This window comes from Bubalus bubalis, chromosome 8 (assembly GCF_019923935.1).
Source record: "Bubalus bubalis isolate 160015118507 breed Murrah chromosome 8, NDDB_SH_1, whole genome shotgun sequence".
Lineage (NCBI taxonomy): Eukaryota > Metazoa > Chordata > Mammalia > Artiodactyla > Bovidae > Bubalus > Bubalus bubalis.
In genome coordinates this window covers 65,119,578-65,140,601 of record NC_059164.1, presented here as the reverse complement: position 1 = coordinate 65,140,601, position 21,024 = coordinate 65,119,578, and the positions used below count along the sequence as shown (strand labels likewise).

General features: G+C 46.5%; 1 protein-coding gene across 5 annotated transcripts in view; it reads left to right on the top strand.

The window, feature by feature from the left end:
- The window catches only part of MINDY4 (MINDY lysine 48 deubiquitinase 4), a 117,600-nt gene that overhangs the window by 41,295 nt on the left and 55,281 nt on the right, over positions 1 to 21,024 (top strand). For all 5 annotated transcript variants that reach the window (XM_025291233.3, XM_044946691.2, XM_025291231.3 and 2 more), the window contains 2 exons: positions 14,007 to 14,065; positions 20,184 to 20,290. In XM_025291233.3, the coding sequence (XP_025147018.3) occupies positions 14,007 to 14,065; positions 20,184 to 20,290 (166 nt within the window). The remainder of the gene's footprint in view (positions 1 to 14,006; positions 14,066 to 20,183; positions 20,291 to 21,024) is intronic.

The following is a 21,024-nucleotide window of genomic DNA, read 5'->3' as shown; positions in this document are numbered from 1 at the left end:
GAGATGTAGAGAGGGAAAGCAAATATTGCAAAATATTAACAATTTGTCACTGTTAGTGAAGTGTATACTGATGTTATTGTATTCATTCTTTCAATTTTCCCATAGGTTTAACATTTTTCAAAATAAAAAGGGAAAATATATATGGAACAAATAGGAAAAATGAATGGTCAGTAGGATCTATTTTTTTATCTCTCAGTAAAGATCACGAAGAATGTAATAGGGTCATTAAATGCTGGAATCTGGGTAAGATGATAGTATAGACCCAAGGCGAGCCCAGGAGCCACTGAGGGAACACCCTAACTCAGCCTCTTGTTTTATGTGGGCATCCTCAAGTCCTTTGATTTCCAAGGAACCAGTGACTGGGACAGAAGCAAGAACTTGAATGTGTTTTGTGGATGCACAGAAAGCAGCCTTCATTGGTGTCGTCCTGGGGGGCACTGGGAAGCCCACTCTTACCTCCCTTCTCACATCCATCTTCCCCCACCCATGCTCCTGGGCCTGGAGTCTGCACGCCCACAGTACAAGCTGGCCTCATCTTCCCTCTCCGGACATTCTGGATGTTTTCTCGAAACTCACAATCCTTTGATTACACCCACACCATGAGGCTCAACGTGACATTTCCAACAGGAGACTGCCTGATGTGGGTCCAGCTGCTTCATCTGTTTTTTCTATTTGTCCTGGAAAAGGCTCCAGATACATTTGGTCAACGCTCTTCCTGTTGGCCATGCTTCTGGGACCATTTCTCACCCACGCAGTCCAGCAGAGGCTGCAGTCTGTAAGTCCCTGCACGTCCACCCTGCTGGGGGCCAGGTAACCCCTGCAGAAGGGTGTGGCTGCCTGGAGAAGCAGGACTCCGGAGGGTTTTGCAGGGCGTGTGTTTTCAGTCTCCTGCGTGGTATGTTATTCACGTTTAGATCCCTAGAAACCAAGGGAGCCAGAACCTTGCCAAAGGGCTTCTTCATTCCACTTCTGCAGAAGTTTCACTATCAAGGAGAAAAGAGAATGTGCTGCTTTGATTTTTTTTTCCTTCTTGCAAACTCTCACAGAATATTGTTACTGCATAAGGATCTGAGAAGGAATACTTGCTCTGTGCTAAAATCCAAAGTCTCTACTTCCTGACTTCTGTGTGAGGAGGGTCCTTTGCACCCCCTACTTTGGGGCTCATGGAAAGTTCCAGCAGATTCCCCACCTTTGAGTAGCTGTGTTTATCAGCATCCCAGCTCCCACTGAATGCCCATACCTCCCAGGTTCTCCACCTGTGAGCCCCCCATGATAAATTCCTGGGAATCCTCCTGGGAGGCAGGGGTGGGAACCCCAAGAGGGGAGAGCAAGGGCTGTCACACTCTTGTTGGTACCTGAGGACCCTCACCCCCCACATCAAGTTCAGACACTGCCTGGAGAGGCACAGGGAGGTGGCCGAGCTGGCTGAGGGACATGGCTAATTTTAGTCCAGGGTATGCATGCCCTGATGGGGACTGGCTCACCTAGGGAAATTCCACAGCTCTCCAGTTTTATGTGTTTGAGTGGTGTAATGCTCTAAGTTTGCAAAGCTCCCTTGGATCTAAAGCAGTATCCCTTTCTCCTTTTTCTAAGAAAGACCCATAAAACAATAAGTCTTCTGTGTTTTTGGAGTAGGTCAAAATTTCCTGGAGATTCCTTTTGTGTGTGTGTGTGATGGGACAGCGTGTGGTGGAAGAAAGAGGGGCTCCAGGAGCCAGTCTTGGCTGGGTACAGAACGCTCTGTACGATCTTGCACAAGACAAGCACAGGGTGCCTGGGGTGGAGGAGACGCTGGGCATCTATTTGTAGGATGGGTCATCTCTGGGTGGGAATTCACGGATGAGCAAAATACAAAAAAAAAAAAGCCAAAACAAACTGCCTGGAATCATGTTCAGATCCAGACGTTGTGGGCCTGAAACTTACACAGTTTGGGTGTCTCTTGAAGATAAAGAACATACATCTACCTCATTTTTGCAAATCTGACAAAAATAGAAGACTGTGCCAACACTAGGGCCTCGTGACAGGGCCTGTGCTAGAGGATCCCTGAAGCTTGAGTCCCATTAACTTCATGGTAAATCAGACACATTACTTTGCCAACAAACGTCTGTCTAGTCAAAGCTATGGTTTTTCCAATAGTCATGTATGGATGTGAGAGTTGGACTTTAAAGAAACCTGAGCACCGAAAAATTGATGCTTTTGAACTCTGGTGTTGGAGAAGAATCTTGAGAGTCCCTTGAGAGACTCTTGCAGACTCTTGAGAGACTGTGAGGAGATCAAACCAGTCCATGCTAAAGGAAATCAGCCCTGAATATTCATTGGAAGGACTGATGCTGAAGCTGAAACTCCAATACTTTGGCCACCTGTTGTGAAGAACTGACTCATTGGAAAAGACCCTGATGCTGGGAAAGATTGAAAGCAGGAGGAGAAGGGGATGACAGAAGATGAGATGGTTGGATGGCATCACGGACTCAATGGACATGAGTTTGAGCAAGCTCCAGGAGTTGGTGATGGACAGGGAAGCCTGGTGAGCTGCAGTCCATGGGGTCGCAAAGAGTCGGACACGAGTGAGCAACTGAACTGAACTGAAATCAGATACTCTTCAGGTTGTTATTATTATTTAGTTTTCTTGCTAAGTAAGAACATTAGAACAATTCTGTAAAATTTAAATATATATCCAATCTTGAAAGAAAAGTCCCAGTTTTGAAATGAACAAATTAAGCCTAAGGAAAGATTCACTGTATTGTTACCTATGGCCCCCATCTGGTCATAGACCTGTGTGCCAAGGACTGGTCTGTGTTGGAATATTTCTGACTTTCCAAAGCTCAGTGTCCTCATTTTTGAAAATAGGGCTAAAACGTCCCTTTGCTGCTTCCCTGCAGCAAAGCTGCTTGTGAGAAATAAATAAAAAACTGTGCTTTCAAAGTGCTTGGTAAAGTAGAAATAAGCACCCAAATAAACACTTCTTATTGTAAGGACAAAAATTAGAACCCTTAGACTGTCACAGAAAGGACTGTGGAAGCTCAGGGCATGGGAGGATTCATCCACATCTGCTTGGAGAAAGACAGGAGCTTGAGAAAAAAGGTGTTATTCAAGTGTACACCTCCTCACCTTTTCAAAAAGTAAGTGAACCCCAGTTTCTTTATTTTCAAATTGATATGAAGTTAACCTTGGACCCAGACAGTGTTGTTTCAAACTTGCTGCTTTAGGCGCTTTTATTAATGCTTAATGCAGGGAAACGTTTTCTGAGTTCAAAATGAAAATATTTCACCCCAGAAGTTTTTTTAAGCCACCCTTTGGCCTATTTTATCAAACAGAGCTCAAGTGGGTTTAACATTTAATGGGACTCGGAAAAAGTCCCATTTTCATTGGGACAGCTCCTTCCCGGGGTGTATTGTCCTTTATTTGGACAGTAAAGAGCAATCGTGGTGCCAAAAAGCAGCTTCTCCTAGCAGCTAAGTAAACATCTCGGCACAGCTTTCCAATCCACGATGGAGACCAGCGGCAACTCTTATGTAATCCCTTTCAGACACACTTTGGAACCTTCCCTTTTATAACTCCAAGTGTGACTTTGGACTTCCTGGGACAGGGCCAAGGTTGTAGAGGCAATCCTTTCCATCCTGGGCTGTCACGGGACACTTGGGGAGGACAGGGCTGAGGGAATCTTTGTCTCTGACAGAATCATCCCCTTAGGTCTTCACTCCACTGTCGGGAGCCCTAATCAGACAGCCTTAGTGATCCCACCTGCTGAGTGCGCAGTCTGGGGCTCCTGGTGGGAGGGGCGAGGCTCCTGTTGTGGGCCAGGTACCACCTCATGCCTCTCGCTCCAGCCCTGGTGATTGGGCTCTTCCAGCATCCCACAGGGTCTTCCCAGGTGGCTCAGAGGTAAAGAACCTGCCTGCCAATGCAGGAAACACGGATTTGCTCTCTGGGTCTGGAAGATCCCCTGGAGAAAGAAATGGCAATCCACTCTGGTATTCTTGCCTGGAGAATCAATCCCATGAACAAAGGAGCCTGGAGGGCTGTAGTCCATGGGGTCGCAAAAACTAAACAACAACAACAACAACAAGCGTTCCACAATGGTTGGGCGTGGCTGAGCCACATAGCCACGTGCTGGTGGGCAGAGGGGAGGAGGTGAGACGAAAGGGAAGGAGGATCGTGGGCTGGCAGCATTCTGCCTGGTGAGCTGCACAGTGCGGGTGGTGAATGAGTGATTACTCAGTGATCTGGCTACATCCCAGAGCTGTACTCCAGGGAGACCACTTGTCCTTCAAGAGGATATTTTTCTTCCCCTGGAGCCACCTCCTCTCTACCCACGTTTTCATTGCCTGTTGAGCAATGCCTGCCGCTCAGCACCAGTCACCTTGTGGAGCTGAGTTCAGCCACACCCAGGAAACTGCAGCCTGCGAGAAGGGCAGAAAGATAGGAGTTGGGAGAGCCACAAATCCTGCTAGTGTGCATTCATTAAGGGGAAAGCGACCACCCTGACCCAGTGCATTTTGGGTCTTTAGAAAACACAGTTGGTGCCTCCAACATCCAACATGGGATAGATGAAAATGAACTGTGGTGAGAGTCTGGAGCCTAAAGTTCTGTTTCTGGCTTTGCCCACTACACAGGGGTTCTAGGTATTAGTAAAAGCTCTCCCTCCCCTTCCCACCCCTGACAGAGTGGCAGTATTAGATTAGATGGTCTGAGTTAGTGTTTCCAACCCTTACAGAGGCATGAGCCTTATCTGGGTGAGGCTTCCCTGGTAAAGAATTCAGACGATAGAGAATCTGCCTGTAATGCGGGAGACCTCGGTTCAATCCCTGGGTCTGGAATATCCCCTGGACAAGGCACTGGCTACTCCGGACACCCCCTCAGCTTCCAGAGGGAACATCCGTTGAATACTAGTTGTATGCCAAGGCCTTGTGCCAAATTGGGAGAATAACATGAAGGAAGGTCACAGCTGGTACAGTTTTGTTTTGCGAATTGTGTGCCCTTGAGGAGCCCTCCTAGTCTGATGCTTTGGTGACCCGGGGTAAATTTCTTCTCTGTTCCTGGAATGTGCCAGAATCCAGCCCAGCTCAGGGAGGGAGAATTGTCAGACTTGGTTTTGGATCTTGCTCTGGCTCTGCATGCTTCTGGCCAAGGGTGTGTGTGCCAGAGCCTGTGGGGAGGGGCGCACACAGAAAGATAGTTGAACTGAGAGATCTTCACCCCCAAAGAACAATGGTTCAGGAGGTAAGAGTACGTGTGTTCTCTCCAGCTCAATGGGCCAAGCCGATGGCTTTTCCAGGAGGATGCAGGGTCATTGGGGACCCCCCTCCCAGTCCGTTCTCACCAGGCGATCCCTATCTTTGTCCCACCTTTGTCCAGCCCGGATGAGAGCGTCTTGGGTATGCAGCCCAATTCCCAATTAAAGTCATTCACTCGTTTCAGGAAGATAATTTATTTGGGCTGAATTGTTAAGGCAGATTGCTTTCACAGTATCCAAGCAGAGTGCTTTCTCACAGGAAATGTCAGACCAGGCAGTTCTAGTCAGGTTTTCCACATCCGTAAGAGAAAAGAGAAGGGAAAAAAAAAAAAAAGATTCCTTTCATATGTTGAAGGTCAACAGTTGGAGAACTGACAACTGCCGGGTATAAAACTGAGATGTGTACACATGATGACTTCTTGATAACCCAGCCCTTGATGAGACCTCCTGTTCTTTGACGGCTTAATTTTAAAAACGTCTGTGGACGTGGCAGCCCAGGAAGGTGGAGCTCTTTCCGAGGCTGGGACGTGGATCCCCCGGGCTGAGCACCCGGAAGGTGGAGACACTGGCAGAGCCCTCTTTCTTACTCCAGAGCACAGTTTCCTCATCTGTAAGCACAAAGGTTATGCCAGGTGATTATCCAAATGCCTTCCAAGTCTAACTCACCGTGATTCTGCACCTTGGGCCTTCTTCTGGGGGAACTTGGCTGAGCCTCTCTGGGAAGCCAGAGAGAAACGGAGAGCAGGAAAATCGAAAGAAGAAATCTTTTCTTCTATGGAGAACTTTTTTTTAAAGTTCTTTTTATATTAGCTTGCCCTCAGGGATCCCTCTCACTAAGGCTAACCCCTTCTGAAGTTCATTCAGTCTTTAATAAGAGCCTTTAAGGCCAGGGCTGTGCAGAGTCACTGTTGGGAGGACCAGAATACTGGAGTGGGTAGCCTTTCCCTTCTCCAGGGGATCTTCCCAGCCCAGGAATCGAAACCAGGTCTCCTGCATTGCAGGCAGGTTCTTTACCAAGAGGTGGTGGTTACACAGATTTGTGAATGCATTATATGCCACTGGATTGTTCTCTTTAAAATGGCTAATTTTTTTTTAAAGAAGAAAACAAAGAAAGAAAGTAAAAGTATGGCCAAAGGAAAGTGTAAAATATAACAGGACAAATAACTTCAAGTATATCAATAATTATATTAAAGATGAACAAATTAAACTTGCCAGTTAAAAGACAAAGACACCCAAATCAATTTTTTAAATTAGCACCATGGTATTTCATACGATACATGTGGAGAAAAGGAGAACAACTAAGCACAGAGAAACGGGGAAATAATATATCACTTGCATGCCAACCATGTAAAAGCTAATGTAGCTAAACGCTATTGGATAAAAATCAAAATAGGATAAAAAACATTATGAGTGATAAACCTACTTGTTACAGAATAACAAAAGGAGGAATTCGACATGAAAATTTAGCCCAACATGAACCTCTGTGAAATGGTTAATAATTGTCCTGCCTCAAACATTTGTGGTGAGAACTCAAGTTAATACGTCAAGTGCTGAGAATAGTATCTGTCGAAGTAATTGCTATGTGTTAGCTGCAGTTCATGGGGTCGCTAAGAGTCGGACATGACTGAATGACTTCACTTTCACTTTTCACTTTCATGCATTGGGGAAGGAAATGGCAGCCCACTCCAGTGTTCTTGCCTGGAGAATCCCAGGGATGGGGGAGCCTGGTGGGCTGCCGTCTATGGGGTCGCACAGAGTTGGACATGACTGAAGCGACTTAGCAGCAGCAGCAGCAGCTGAGATGACTTAAAAGTTTTCAGTTTAATTAGTATCTCCACTCCCTCAAAAAAATGCAAGGATTTTAGAAAGCTTTAATTTGGATCATTTCCCCCTCCCAGGTTCCCTGTTTCTTACTGTCTAGTATTATCCCTTTGTTTTCAAAAACTTTCTCTAGATTAGTTGTTGCCAGCTCTCATTTAGGTTTATCCAAATGTTCACAGATTTCTTTTCTGCCATTGCTTGCATCCTGCTTTTTCCCTCTGGGTTCAATTTTCTTCTTCTGCAGTTAGTCTCTTAGTGGTTCATTCAGTGAAGGTCTGTGATGGTTCACATTTTTAGTCTTTGTCTGAAAATGTTTTCATTTTGTCCTTACCTTTAATATTTTTAATACTAAAGATGTTTTTTGTTAAAGTAACTGCTGTGTCTAGATAATCTACCTTTCTCTAAGTTTTTTCTCATTGTCTTTAGTGTTCTGGTCGTTTCAAGATGACGTGTCTAGGTGTGCATTTTCTTATACGTGTACTGTTTGGAATTTATTATGTTTCTCTGAGGATTCATGTCTGGTATATTCTTAGCAATTATCTTTTTAATACTTTCCCCTCTCATATTCTCTTTATCCTTTCTTTCTGGAACTCCTTTTATTTTTTTTAACTAATTTATTTTTTGGCTGCACCATGCAGCAAGTGGGATCTTAGGTCCCCAACCAGGGACTGAACTTGTGCCCCCTGCAGTGGAGGTATAGAGTCTTAACCACTGTACCACCAGGGAAGTCCTTGGATCTCCTTTTAGATGTATATTAGGCTTAAATTTTTTCCCTGCATGTCTCTTATTTGTTCTTTCATATATTTGATCTCTGAGCTGCATTCTGAATAAATGTCATCTCATTGTTCCTAGTGAATTTATTATCTCATCACTGTATCTAATCCCCTTTATTAAGTTTTCCAACAGTTTTCCCCCAACTTTAAAAATGTTCTAACCCATAAAAAAGTTGAAAGAATAGTACATGCAACCTACTTTCTGTAATTCTAAGATTTTTTTGGATTTGTTTTCTCTCTCCTCTTGTTCCGTTGTCCACAAATATTTTTTATGGTTGATTTGAAACTAAAATTCAGATATTAAGTCTCAGTTTGCACCTCCTAAGGACAAGAATATAACCATAGCCCCAGTTTCACAACCAAGAAATTTCAGTAACATCCACTAATGTAAAGCCCATGATCAAATTTCTCCCAAATGGCTTCAAAATGTTCTTTGGGCTTTAGTTTTTCAACCCAGGATCCATTTAAGGTTCACTTGTATTTGGTTCCACTGTATAATCATAAGGGATTTGATTTAGGTCATACCTGAATGGTCTAGTGGTTTTCCCTACTTTCTTCAATTTAAGTCTGAATTTGGCAATAAGGAGTTCATGGTCTGAGCCACAGTCAGCTCCTGGTCTTGTTTTTGCTGACTGTATAGAGCTTCTCCATCTTTGGCTGCAAAGAATATAATCAATCTGATTTCGGTGTGGACCATCTGGTGAAGTCCATGTATAGAGTCTTCTCTTGTGTTATTGGAAGAGGGTGTTTGTTATGACCAGTGCATTTTCTTGGCAAAACTCTATTAGTCTTTGCCCTGCTTCATTCTGTATTGAGGCCTGGCGTGCTGCAATTCATGGGGTCGCAAAGAGTCGCAAAGAGTCGGACACGACTGAACGACTGATCTGATCTGATCTGTATTTGGTTGCCATGTCTCTCTGATCTCTTTCAGTCTCAAATAATTTTGCTCTCGTCTCATGAATGACCACATTCTAGATACGTCTGTTTCATTACTGGGTTTATGTTAGACAGTTTTGGTTAAGGACAATACTTATGTGATGCTGTGTACCTCCCATTGGTTCATGTCAGGAGCACGTGATGTAAGTTTATTTTTGGTGATGCGATGCTAAGTTGTGTCAGCCCTCTAGGGTTTCTGCCAATCTCTCTGTTCCCATAAAGGCAACCTTCCCCTTTGGAATTAATAAGGACTCTGTAACTTTTAGACCATGTGCATATTCTGTGCCTCAAAAACCTCTTAACCTGCGGTTTGAATATCCATTGATATTAGAAATGTAAAAAATGGTGATTTCCTAATTTTTGTCATTTTATCATTCATTTACTAGGTGGCATGTTTCATAGAGAAGAGCTTTCTGTTACCTGCCCCTGCCCCTCCTTCCTCCTCTATTAGCAGACTCATGGATTTAAAACAAAATATGTGTTTATATGGTATTATCCATCACCATCATTGTATGCCCCAAGTTTTCTCATTTTTCATGACTATATTTGCTTGTCAGAGCAGTGCATCCTTTCCTTATAGTGCCTGTTTTTTTTCATACAATTTCCATTCCTTTGTAAAATGTTCCCCTATTCTCTCTAATTACAGCCTCTTTTAGATTGTGGTTCTGTTATCTCAAGTTCTTGAGAGTCCTACTTGTTGTGTCAGTTGACTTTCACTTACGGTGGATCATCTCATATATTTAACAGGGTTTTTGTTTGTTTGTTTTAAGCATATTTTTAGTTGGGACTTAAAAAAAAAAAAGAATCTCTCTCTCTCCTGGGGAAGCTAGATTGTAGAGCTCCTACTTGCTTTGTAGAAATGTCTCTCCAGATAATTTTACATTGCTTCAGTGAGGTGTGCTGGGAAATTGTATGTAAATTTCTTATATCCTGGATTCTTGTGCAACATGTTGTTGTGTTAGTCGCTTGTCCAACTCTTTGCGATCCCATGTTCTATCCATGGAATTCTCTAGGCAAGAATACTGGAGTGGGTTGCCATTGCCTTCACCAGGGGATCTTCCTGACCCAGGGATTGAACCAAGGTCTCCTGCATTGCAGGCAGATTCTTTACCATCTGAGCTACCAGGGAAGCAACATGAGTGGGATCAATTCACACTGGGTTCAGGGTTCTCATCAAATAGACTATATAGTAAGTGATCAATGTCTTTCCTCTCATGGGACAGCTTTCTTTTGTAATCATAACTAGTTTAGTCAAGTATCCAGTACTAAACACAGGGGAAAGCACAGCTCCTCGTCTGTTTTTATGCCAAGAGCTGGTGAACTATTCTGAGTGTTCAGTGCAAAAGCAGTTGAACATCTTAAAGAATAGCACAAGCTGGGCATGTCAGTCCTCTCAGAGCCCGCCCACCTGGTCATGTTCCACAGCCATGCTCAGGCTTTCTCTAAGGTATAGCTGAGGCATCTGATGCCCGCAGAGGTGGGTGTCTTGCCTAGGGTCACTCAGAGTTGGGGGATCAAGGGCAAAAACTCTGGTCTCTGAGTGGCTCTTTCTACTCACCCAAGACCCAGTTATCCAGGGACTGAGTCCTGGCTCTGTGTAGCCCTGAATACCTGCAGGGCCCTAGCCTTTGCCCCTCCTGGGGGTGGGGTGTGGAGCCCACAGAGGGTCTTGGCTGGAAAACGGAGGCCTTGATCCCAGCAGGCAAGCGGGTGTTTCCAGCCTGGCTCCCCTAGATTTATTAGATGCACACTTTGACACATGTCTCTAGGTTATCTGTACAATCGCATTTTGAAAAAGTGTTTTGAATCCTTGATTTATCTTTTTGTCGTTGTTGCTCATAATAGTTTTCACTCAAAGGCAAGAACATGCTTTTAAACTGACCTTTTCAACTGTGTAATGCTTATGCCACAAAGGGACACATGAAAGGAACAATAGCACATTCCCTACGTGTGAGCATGACTGAAGTCTCCTCTGGTGAAGAGATTTATGGGAAGTGGCGCACAGCATCAGAGCCTGACTCTCGTGGCTGATGGATGGCCTCAGGGTGGAAGTCTCATGACCGGGAAGAGGCCCAGCTGTACCCTGCACAGCGGGAACATCATCCCTGCCCTCTCCCTGCGGCTCCTGCCAGTCTGCGTGCTCCTGCGGCTTTGCCCTGGGGAGCCAAGGGGACCACTTGGAAGGTGTAGGTTTTGTCTTCTGGTCCACAGGCAGCCATGGAGAGTTCTGGGCAGGAAAAGGAAGCATCAAATACAAGAAAGAGCAGAACAGCATTTGGATCCAGCGGCCTGGGTTTGAGCCCTGGTCTGGCACCTCTAAGTTGAGTGACCTATGTGAGCCGCCTAGCTTGTGTGAGGGTCATTCTGGTATTTGGCACCCATTTTTGGAGCAGCGACTAGGTGCTGCTCAAAAATGGACACAGGACACAGGACACAGAGGCCATCAAGAGAATCCTGTAGTCCATTGCTCTTCCTTGGTGTTTCTCTCTCTGTACGTATTAGTTTTCCATGGCTGCTCCAGCAAATCACCCGGTAATTTAGTGACTTAAAGCAACATGAATTTATTGTCTTGCTGTTCTGGAAAACTGAAGTCTGAAATCAGTTCCACTGTGTTAAAGCCAAGGTGTTGGCAGGGATAGCTGTTTAACAGCTAGAATCTGTTTCCTTGCCTTTTTCTGCTCCTCATGGCCACCCTCATTTCTTGGCTTGTGGCCCCTTCCTCTATCTTGAAAGTGCATCATTTCAACCTCTGTTTCCATTATCATCCTACCTGTTCTCTGCTGTGTCCGATCTCCTTCTGCCTCCCTCTTATAAGGACACTTGTGAGTAGGTTGGCCCCATTTGGATAATCCAGGATGCTTTCTTCCATTTCAAGATCTTTAATCTCTTTGGCAAGTTTTTTTTTGCCATATCAGTTACCATTTTCCATTTCCAGGGATTAGGATGTGAATATCTTTGGGGGCATTATTATATCATTATTCAGCCTACCACGCCATGTCATATTACAATTTGCATCTGTTTATTGTACACAGCTGGGTCTCACTGGGGCAGGGAGACAAACCTACTGGATAACGGCCACATGCTGGCTAGATGACTGAGTGAAGAAATGAATAAACGCACGCTTTGGAGTTGAGAAGAAGGTAGCATTCCAACTGGGCTGAAAAGGACGAGTGAGAGTTTGCCAAAAGATATTCGAATAGGAATGAACAGCTTGTGAAAAGGTGTAGAGGCGTGGGCTGAGAAGTTAGCATGGAGGACATGCAGGTGGAGCGGGAGGGTGCAGAGGGAGGTGGTGCTGGGGTGGTAGGTGACCAGGTCACGGGCAGCCCAGCGCACACACTAATGGGCTTGGGTTTTGTTTTATGAGGAAGCAGTATATGTCGTGTTTGCTGCCATTATCTTTGGCATTGTCAACCATGAATTGGAACTTAGCATGGGTGCTTGGCATCTAATTCTACAAGGATTACATCGGGTGCTGCTGCAGCTGCTGACTTATAACACCTCCCCTAAAGGAGTTCAGGAGGAAGGGTGAGGCACTCTGTGCTCTGAGAAACTGGCAGGACAGGTCTTTAGATAGTTAGATATTCTCAGGGTGGAGTTTATGAACCCAATTCTTGTCAGACTTTCTTTATAGAAAGATGCTTTGACACTTGTGAAGATGTAGGGCCAGTACCAAGTAGGGCATCACCCTGGGGTCAGGAAACCAGTTAGAGGGCTGTGAGAATGATCTGGGTGACAGACGTAGAGGCAGAGAGCAGAGATCGGTACCAGAGAGATGTTGGCAGTGGGATGTGCCAGAGGCATCTTTACTCCTGATATTTCCAGCTCAAAATGGTTCAAGGTGGCTCTTAGAGGCCATCTAGCACCTGCACCCAAGTCCTTGCTTTTCAGACTGGGACACAGGCGCAGCAAGGAGAGGGCCCTTTGCCTTAGTATCCAGATGAAATAGTGACAGAGGGGATAGAAGAAATGGGACTTCGGTCCTTGTCTTCCCTTGCAGCGTGGGTGGTGGGGGAGAGGTGGGGTCGGCGGAGGTGTCTGAGAAAGCACAGTTCTTCATTGCTGGGCACTGTCGGGGGGCACAGCCTCTCTTTTAACCACCCACCCCCACCTCCTTCTGCTGCCCCTCCGTGCCTTAGATCTTCTTTCCAAGGTAACTTGTTCTTTCACCATTCCCAAGAAGGCTTGCAGAACCCTGGTAGCGTAGGAATTTTGTGGTTTCGAATTGAGGAAAGTGGGCTTGGCGGAGTGGAGGAGGACACGGGAGGCTTAGGGCTGCCTGGGAGGAAGGGGGAGGCGCTCTGTATTCCAGCACCAGAGACAGGAACCCTGGGGTCTGAAGCGGTATGTGCGGGGGAATTCAGTACTGTGCGTCCTCCGTGGTCTTCCACTCACGCCCCTTCATACGTCTTCAGGAGGAAGCCAATTCAATAGAACCTACTGTGGCAAGATTACAATTGTTACTTCAATCATATCTTATCCTGCAAGGATGTTGGAGGAAAATACATTTCAATGCTACGTTCAAAAGAGCTGTCATTTTTAACATAGTAAATGGAGTTTTCAAGAGGGTGATGTAATGTTGTTATTTTTTAATACATTTAAAAAAATGATGTTACTTTAGTTCAGATGAAGCATGCTGAAGGAAAAGAAAATCTAAAGAGAGCTGAAATACCGGTGGGCTGTTTAAAGAAGGCTCTGTGTGCACATCGTAAATCTACTAGTCAGAATCACAGAAGGTATTCTGTCTGCATTCTAGAGATTTCTGAGAAACGGCTGCTGATAGCTTTACAAGAAAGCTGGGAGAAAGTAAACCAACAAAAAAATGAGATAAGAAAATCTGTGCAGTGATTGTAGGAACCTGATTCGTGTGTGTGCGTGTGTGCCTGTGCACGTGCGAGCGTTTCCCAGCAGTGTTACAGTGGCATCAGCAAAAGAGCCTGCATTCAGTTCTTGGCAAGTGTCAAACTACAGGGTCTCTAATCCTGCATTGGCTGGGGTGTGCTTGTGTGTGTACACAACGGAAAAGCGCCCCAGAAGTGATCTGATCCCATCTGACATGGAACCTGTGGCTCAGCGAGGGAGAGTGCTGGTACACGGCACACACAGAGCAGCAGGGTCGGGTCTGGAGAGAAGCTCCCTCCTGGAGGCCCAGCCAGTGCTCCTCCCATTCTTCTCTGTTGTTTGCATTTCTCTGGTATTCTCCTATGGTACATTGACATTTCCCTTTATTTTTTTTCCTCTAGGAAAAATCAGTTGTCGGTGTCCAACAAGCTCGAGGGTGATCTGGATGTGCTGCAGCTTGGTAGGTACCCTGGGGCCTCTGTGCTTGCCCCACAGGGTCCAGCGGTCTTCATTTGGTCTGTCTGGGAGGTAGTGGGTGGTGGGGCTTTCTGCTGGCTGGGACGGGGCTCCTTTTCTCCCACCTGGCCTTGGGAAGGAGGGTCTGGCCCAGAGAGTAGAGCAGGTTTCTCTCTTTTTTGGTTGATGTCCAAATCCATCTTCCACTGCCCGTCTCACCTGGAGAAATATAGAAATCTACACTTCTAGATCTACACTGGGGGAGAGAGGGCAGAGTAGCATTTTCTGCATTTAGGGGTTCTTTTAGGGTTTCTCAGAACCTACAGAAGTCTCTAGAAGACAGTGCTTATCAAAATATTAGTATGTCTCTGCTTGAAGAAGCCCATCCTTTAAAAGTTTTTACCCACATACCCTTGGGGCTTCCCTGGTGGCTCAGATGGTAAAGAATCTTCCTGCAATGCAGGAGACCTGGGTTCAATCCCTGGGTTTGGGAAATCCCCTGGAGAAGGGAAAGGCTACCCACTGCAGTATTCTGGCCTGGAGAATTCCATGGGCAGAGGAGCCCAGGGAGCCACAGTCCATTGGGTCGCAAAGAGTTGTACACGGCTTTGTGACTAACACAGACCACCTCAGTTCAGTTCAGTTGCTCAGTTGTGTCCTACTCTTTTCGACCCAATGAATTGCAGCGTGCCAGGCCTCCCTGTCCATCACCAACTCCTGGAGTTCACCCAAACCCACATTCATCGAGTTGGTGATGCCATCCAGCCATCTCATCCTCCATCATCCCCTTTTCCTCCTGCCCCCAGTCCCTCGCAGCATCAGAGTCTTTTCCAATGAGTCAGCTCTTTGCATGAGGTGGCCAAAGTACTGGAGTTTCAGCTTTAGCATCAGTCCTTCCAAAGAACACCCAGGACTGATCTCCTTTAGAATGGACTGGTTGGATCTCTTTGCAGTCCAAGGGACTCTCAAGAGTCTTCTCCAACACCACAGTTCAAAAGCATCAATTCTTCGGCCCTCAGCCTTCTTAACAGTCCAACTGTCACATCCATACATGACCACAGGAAAAACCATAGCCTTGACTAGATGGACCTTTGTTGGAAAAGTAATGTCTCTGCTTTTTAATATGCTATCTAGGTTGGTCACAACTTTCCTTCCAAGGAGTAAGTGTCTTTTAATTGCATGGCTGCAATCACCATCTGCAGTGATTTTGGAGCCCCAAAAAATAAAGTCTGACACTGTTTCCACTGTTTCCCCACCTATTTCCCATGAAGTAATGGGACCAGATGCCATGATCTTCGTTTTCTGAATGTTGAGCTTTAAGCCAACTTTTTCACTCTCCTCTTTCACTTTCATCAAGAGCCTTTTTAGTTCCTCTTCTCTTTCTGCCATAAGGATGGTGTCGTCTGCATATCTGAGGTTATTGGTATTTCTCCCGGCAATCTTGATTCCAGCTTGTGCTTCTTCCAGCCCAGCGTTTCTCATGATGTACTCTGCATATAAGTTAAATAAGCAGGGTGACAATATACAGCCTTGACGTACTCCTTTTCCTATTTGGAACCAGTCTGTTGTTCCATGACCAGTTCTAACTGTTGCTTCCTGACCTGCATACAGGTTTCTCAAGAGGCAGGTCAGGTGGTCTGGTATTCCCATCTCTTTCAGAATTGTCCACAGTTTATTGTGATCCACACAGTCAAAGGCTTTGACATAGTCAATAATGCAGAAACAGATGTTTTTCTGGAACTCTCTTGCTTTTTCGATGATCCAGCAGATGTTGGTAATTTGATCTCTGGTTCCTCTGCCTTTTCTAAATCCAGCTTGAACATCTGGAAGTTCACGGTTCACCACCTCACTGAGGTGTAAAACACAAATCGTGAGGTGCGTCAGCTCATGCCCTTCCACCTGTGTGTGCATCTGTGTACCTCCTCTGTAAGATCTAGACAGGAACTTGTCCATCCACTCTTTCTCTTTGAAGCCACCTTTTTCCCTCTTTCTGGAATTCTCTATCCCTCCAAGACTAATATGTTTGCAGGCCTTGGCAAAAGCCAGGAATAGAATAAAGGATGACAACCAAGGACCAGACATGAAAGGACGAGGCCTGAGTGCCATTGACCTTTGCTGTTCTCCTGGGAGCAGGCAATGTATTGATACCTTTTGGACCATTTTGGCATGCAAGAGCTGGGAGCTACTCACATCCTTTTCCTCTCCTTTTAAGCACTCCCTTTTACATGAAGGAAGAAAGCAGCTTGCCCTTTAGAAGTGACTGGCGTGAGACAGGCTGTCTGACGGTTTGCTTTGATGAAGTTGAAAGGCAGGGACTGGCCCCCGAGTGATGGAAGCAGGGGTTTGTTTATTCTGCTTTGTTTCTTCAGAGGTGACTGTTCCTCACAGGGATGGCCGGTGGGATCGTTGGCCCACCCAGGAAGGGGCAGATTTCACTGCGCACACGGCTGTGCAGAATGAAGCATGGAGCCAAAAAACGCTGGCATCTGAAACCTTTCTGTAAAGCATTCTAAGATTTTCTAATGAAAGCCACTCCTGTCTGGATGTAAAGTGAAGCGGTTCCCGGCCCTCAGAACCCAGAGGGCTTCTGCTGGGAGGAAAGCTTTTAGCAGTTCTCTCAGAACCCAGCTCTTTGAAGTGTGTGTACTTTTCCAGAGGGAAGCCAGCCTCTCTTTGCTGGTGGCTCAGCTAATGATTTAGAGAAGGACACTGAGATAAAAGATCAGAGGTCCAGAGTCCTCTCATGGAACCCAGTTACCCCGAGAGAGTGGAGGAGAAGTTTGGGGTGGGAGAATCAGAAACAAAGAATGCAATTTGTTTAGAGGGATAGCATTCCCTTCCTCACCCCAGTTCATCTTTCTTGGGTTCACTTCTGCCCACTTTGGTTAGCTCTTACATGCCCGGGCACAAACAGGACTGTTGAACATGGACGGAGGTGATGAAAAGTGGTCTTGCTTTCCTGGAGGGTGGGGTTGGGTAGGATGAAGGAAGAGAGGTGTTTTCTGAAAACCACACCAAAGTAAATGACCTTCAGCTCTTCACTGCTTCAAGAGGCGATTTAGCCAAGTCTGTGGTGAGTTCCACAGTGGAGTATCATTTAGACCGGGCTTTGAAGGATGGACAAGATCTTATCAAGTAGAGATGTGAAACGAATGATGTTTGAGGCCGTCTCTGGATGTGGGTGGAGGATGAGTTTTAGGGGTAAGAGCCTGGATTTTGGGAGACTGGTCGGGGGGGCTCTTGGAATAGTCTAGAAAAGAGGTGACTGGGCCCCTATCCTATCTGGGGAAATCCTCTGGGTATTTCAAGACCCTGCTCAAATATTTACCATTTACGTGAAGCTTTTCTGACCCTGTAGGCAGGATTACTTGCCTCTTCCTCTCTGCTCTTAGAACCTTTGCCCTAATCTCCATTTTAGCACTGACCTCATGTTATATGTTTAGGGCTCTGTCTCCGTCTTTAGTTAGTGAGCTCCTTGAAGGCAAGGATGATGTTTTCATCATCTCTGGACCTCTTCTGTCCCACATACCCAGTGGCACATCATGGGTCTTCAGTAAAGTGCTTGATGAGCAAATAGAAAAATAATGACACATTGCTATAAAAGTGGAGAGGGAAAGTGTGGGAGGTGGGCAGCGTTATGAGGCATTCTGGGGGCAGGGTAACCTGGAGGGTAGAGCAGCATGCTGTGTGGGAGAGGGTTGAGGTTTTGGCCTGGGTCCCTGGTGGAGGGCTGGGGAGATGGATTCTATAATCAAAATAGAAGCCTGGAGGGGTTCAGTGCTGAGATTCCTGAGTCTGGGGCATTGGGGCACTTCCAGCAGAAGACATCTTATAGTCAATGGGAACTACTGAGTGGGGACCTGGAAAAAGAGATAGACAGGCCTCTATTAAGTATTTCCAAGGTTATGTATATGTTTTCTTTCTCCAAAGGGTAAGTTAAATGGTATAGGAAATAAAATCCCTTGCTTTTTTTCAACCAGACATTTACACTGGGCCTTAAAAATAGCAACTGAAAACCATCAGCATTTGCAGCTGGGTTTGTCTGCTTGGCCAACATGTCACGCCAGAGTGCTTTGTTTTCCCCTGCACGGCGATCCTGCCACATCTGCGCCTGCCTAACTGTCCTGAACCAGTTCCCTGTGCAGGCGCCAACTGCCTCCTGGCAGAGGCCGAGAGAGGCTGCCTCCTCCTGGGGGCTCCACCCAGTCAGCTTCCCGTGGGCCCCAGCCTCCATCCTTAGACTTAGTTCATGGGCTTGAGCAGAGCACGTTTCAGCCCCGGTTCCCTTCGGGACATCCCAGATTAAACAGCAGCCTCCAAATAGGCTTAAATCCTGCCCTCTCTGGGCCTCCCAGAAGCAGTCTGGGCTGAGGCATTGCTGAGGCTTGGTGGAATCGCTCAGTTCCTCTCCCGCTCTGTTTCTGGGCCTCAGATGCCTAGGGTTGAATTAATCACACATCTCCATACCTTAGTGAACATTCTCAGTTTTGATCTTTGCAAAGCTTCCCATTGTCCGCCCTCTTACTTTTCCTTCCTGATTTCATTTGAGCCCCACCCCACACTCCCATGACCCTCCTCACTATCAACCACTCCACCCTCGTGTATTTAGTGATTTCTTTTCGCTTGTGTGTGTTCTTGCAAAAATGTTTGGAGTTGCGTGCATGTGTTTATACTGGATGTAAATTGTGTTGTGTTATAAATTGCATTTTTTTTCTTACTTTCTCTATCCAGTGGCATGCTTTCAAGAGCTGTGTATGTTACTGTGTGAACATCTGGTCTTTGTTTCAGGTGTTTTTGTAAGACCATGGTCACAGGGTGGCTTTTCTCTGAGACCCTCACTAAGAAAGTTTCTCATTTAAATTCCAGACTTACTGGAAACTTTTGTTTCAGCCTAAAGGTAGAATCTGTCTCCTTTTCAGTGGACTGAGCCTCTAGGAGTGGGCCTTATGCTGTGCCTGGTCCTCCTCCAGGGAAGAAAAGGAGGCTGTAGAGTAAGATGTAAGGCACGTGTCCTGGGGATGTTGACCTTTGAACAGTATCTCAGAAGATGCGCGGCAGGGACTGTGACATGTCTATGGTCCCACACACACAGGCTTATGGCAGATAATGTTGAGGTCTATACAGTGTGGTGTGCTTTTTAAGTAATCATTTAGTCTTGGGAAAAGGGTGGGAGGAAGTCCCCAGAGGCTCTCTGGAGACCAGCCTGCTGCGCGCTGCCAGCGTCACTGCCTTGGGCTGTTTTCATGTGGGTCCCGCACCTGAGGGTTCTGGGAAGTGGCGCCACAGCAGGCCTAATGGCGAGAGGGAGCCTCGCCTGCCAGGGAAGGCACAGGCTGGTGCTGCCAGCACTCACTCCAGGACCTGCTCTGGGCCTCCATCACTCCAGCTGTGAGGTTGTATTTGGAATGTGACTTGGTGTCCCTTTTGGCTGGAGATCCATGGAGGTCTGATTGGCAGGATGGCAGAGCTGTTGGGAGCTGGCCTGGGTTTATATTCTATCTCTGTAACTTTCTACCTGGGTGACTTTAGGTCAGTGACTTAACTTGTCTCAATCTCAGTTTCCTCATCTGTAAATGGGTGTGATGATAATTACTCTCTTGAGGAGAGAGTGGTGCTTAGATGATGAACATAGGTAGTGAAAACCACAATAGTGATAATCTATTATAACTGTCATTATTCTCTCAGGAAGGGCAGCACTTTCTTTCCTATTTTTGCCCTTTTCATGTTTATCTTCGGGGGGACAGATCTGTGGGTCATGTCCGCCTTTTGGAGGAATCACATCTGGGCCAGGCTTTTCCGGGACTGAGTCAACAGCTTAGGCCTAGGCCTTTGTTTCTGCATGTCCACAAGCAGAGCCTTCTAGTGGACTGAGAGCCATGTCCCAGCTGCCAGTATCCTTGGACCAGCATGGGGTGACATGGAGTAAGGGCTCTTGCTCTGCCTTCTCCCTTCTGATGGGGGCTTGGGAGCCCCAGAGGGTCCACAGGGGGTGGATGGTAGAGGACCCCTCCTCTCATCCCAACCCTCTCAGCACTCATCAGTGTCCTGGGTGTTAAATGGCCTCCTAATCTGTTCTCTGTGCATCATAACAAAGAGCTCACATGGCCACGGTTTTCTTTCAGAGGATGTGGAAGATGAATTGGTAAGGGAAGAAATCATCCTGTCTCCAGTCTCATCAGTGCTCAAGCTGCAAGTAGTATCCAAGCCCATCGACCTCTCGGTGGCGAAGGTAGGTGTCAACTGCAAAGTGTGAGGTGATGTGTTTCTTGATTTGAACTGGTGTGAATTGGTGTGGTGTGACTTGAAGGCGTCTTGATTTGAGTTGGTGGGAGGAGATGATCTTCCTCTCTCTGCCTTCATTCATCTCGTTATAATCTCCCAGTCATTGTTGAAATGGAAATTTGCATGTGATGTGGAAATAAACATGAACGGAGAGTCAGGGAGATGGGGACCTAGTGCTGGCAGCCCCCGCTCCCTCTCCGAGAGTAAAGGTGAGGATACAACGTCTCTTCACTGAAACATTCCAGGATCCAGCTTTTCTTTTGGCCCAGAGCTGCTTCACCATGTCTGCACCCGCTAACTCCAGAGTTGAGCTGGGAACAGAATGATCATCCTCATTGGCGCGACTCTGCTCCTGCACTGGTCCTCTGAGCAGTGCTCAGGCTGGGCAGTGGTGAGGGGAGGACAAGGAAGTGTGGCTAATGTCTCAGTGCCATCTAGGGTTATGCTAGTGGGCTCCTGGAGCCGATTCTGGGAGCTGGTCCCTGGCCTTTGCAGCCTCCTCTGTGGGGATGTCCTGAGAGTCACAGGACTTGGGGAGTCGGTTCCTGGCCTTAGCAGCCCCCTCTGCAGGGATGTCCTGAGAGTCACAGGACTCTGGGAGCAGGTTTCTGGCCTTAGAAGCCTCCTCTGCAGGGATGTCCTGAGGCTCACAGGACTTGGGGAGCCAGTCCCTGGCCTTAA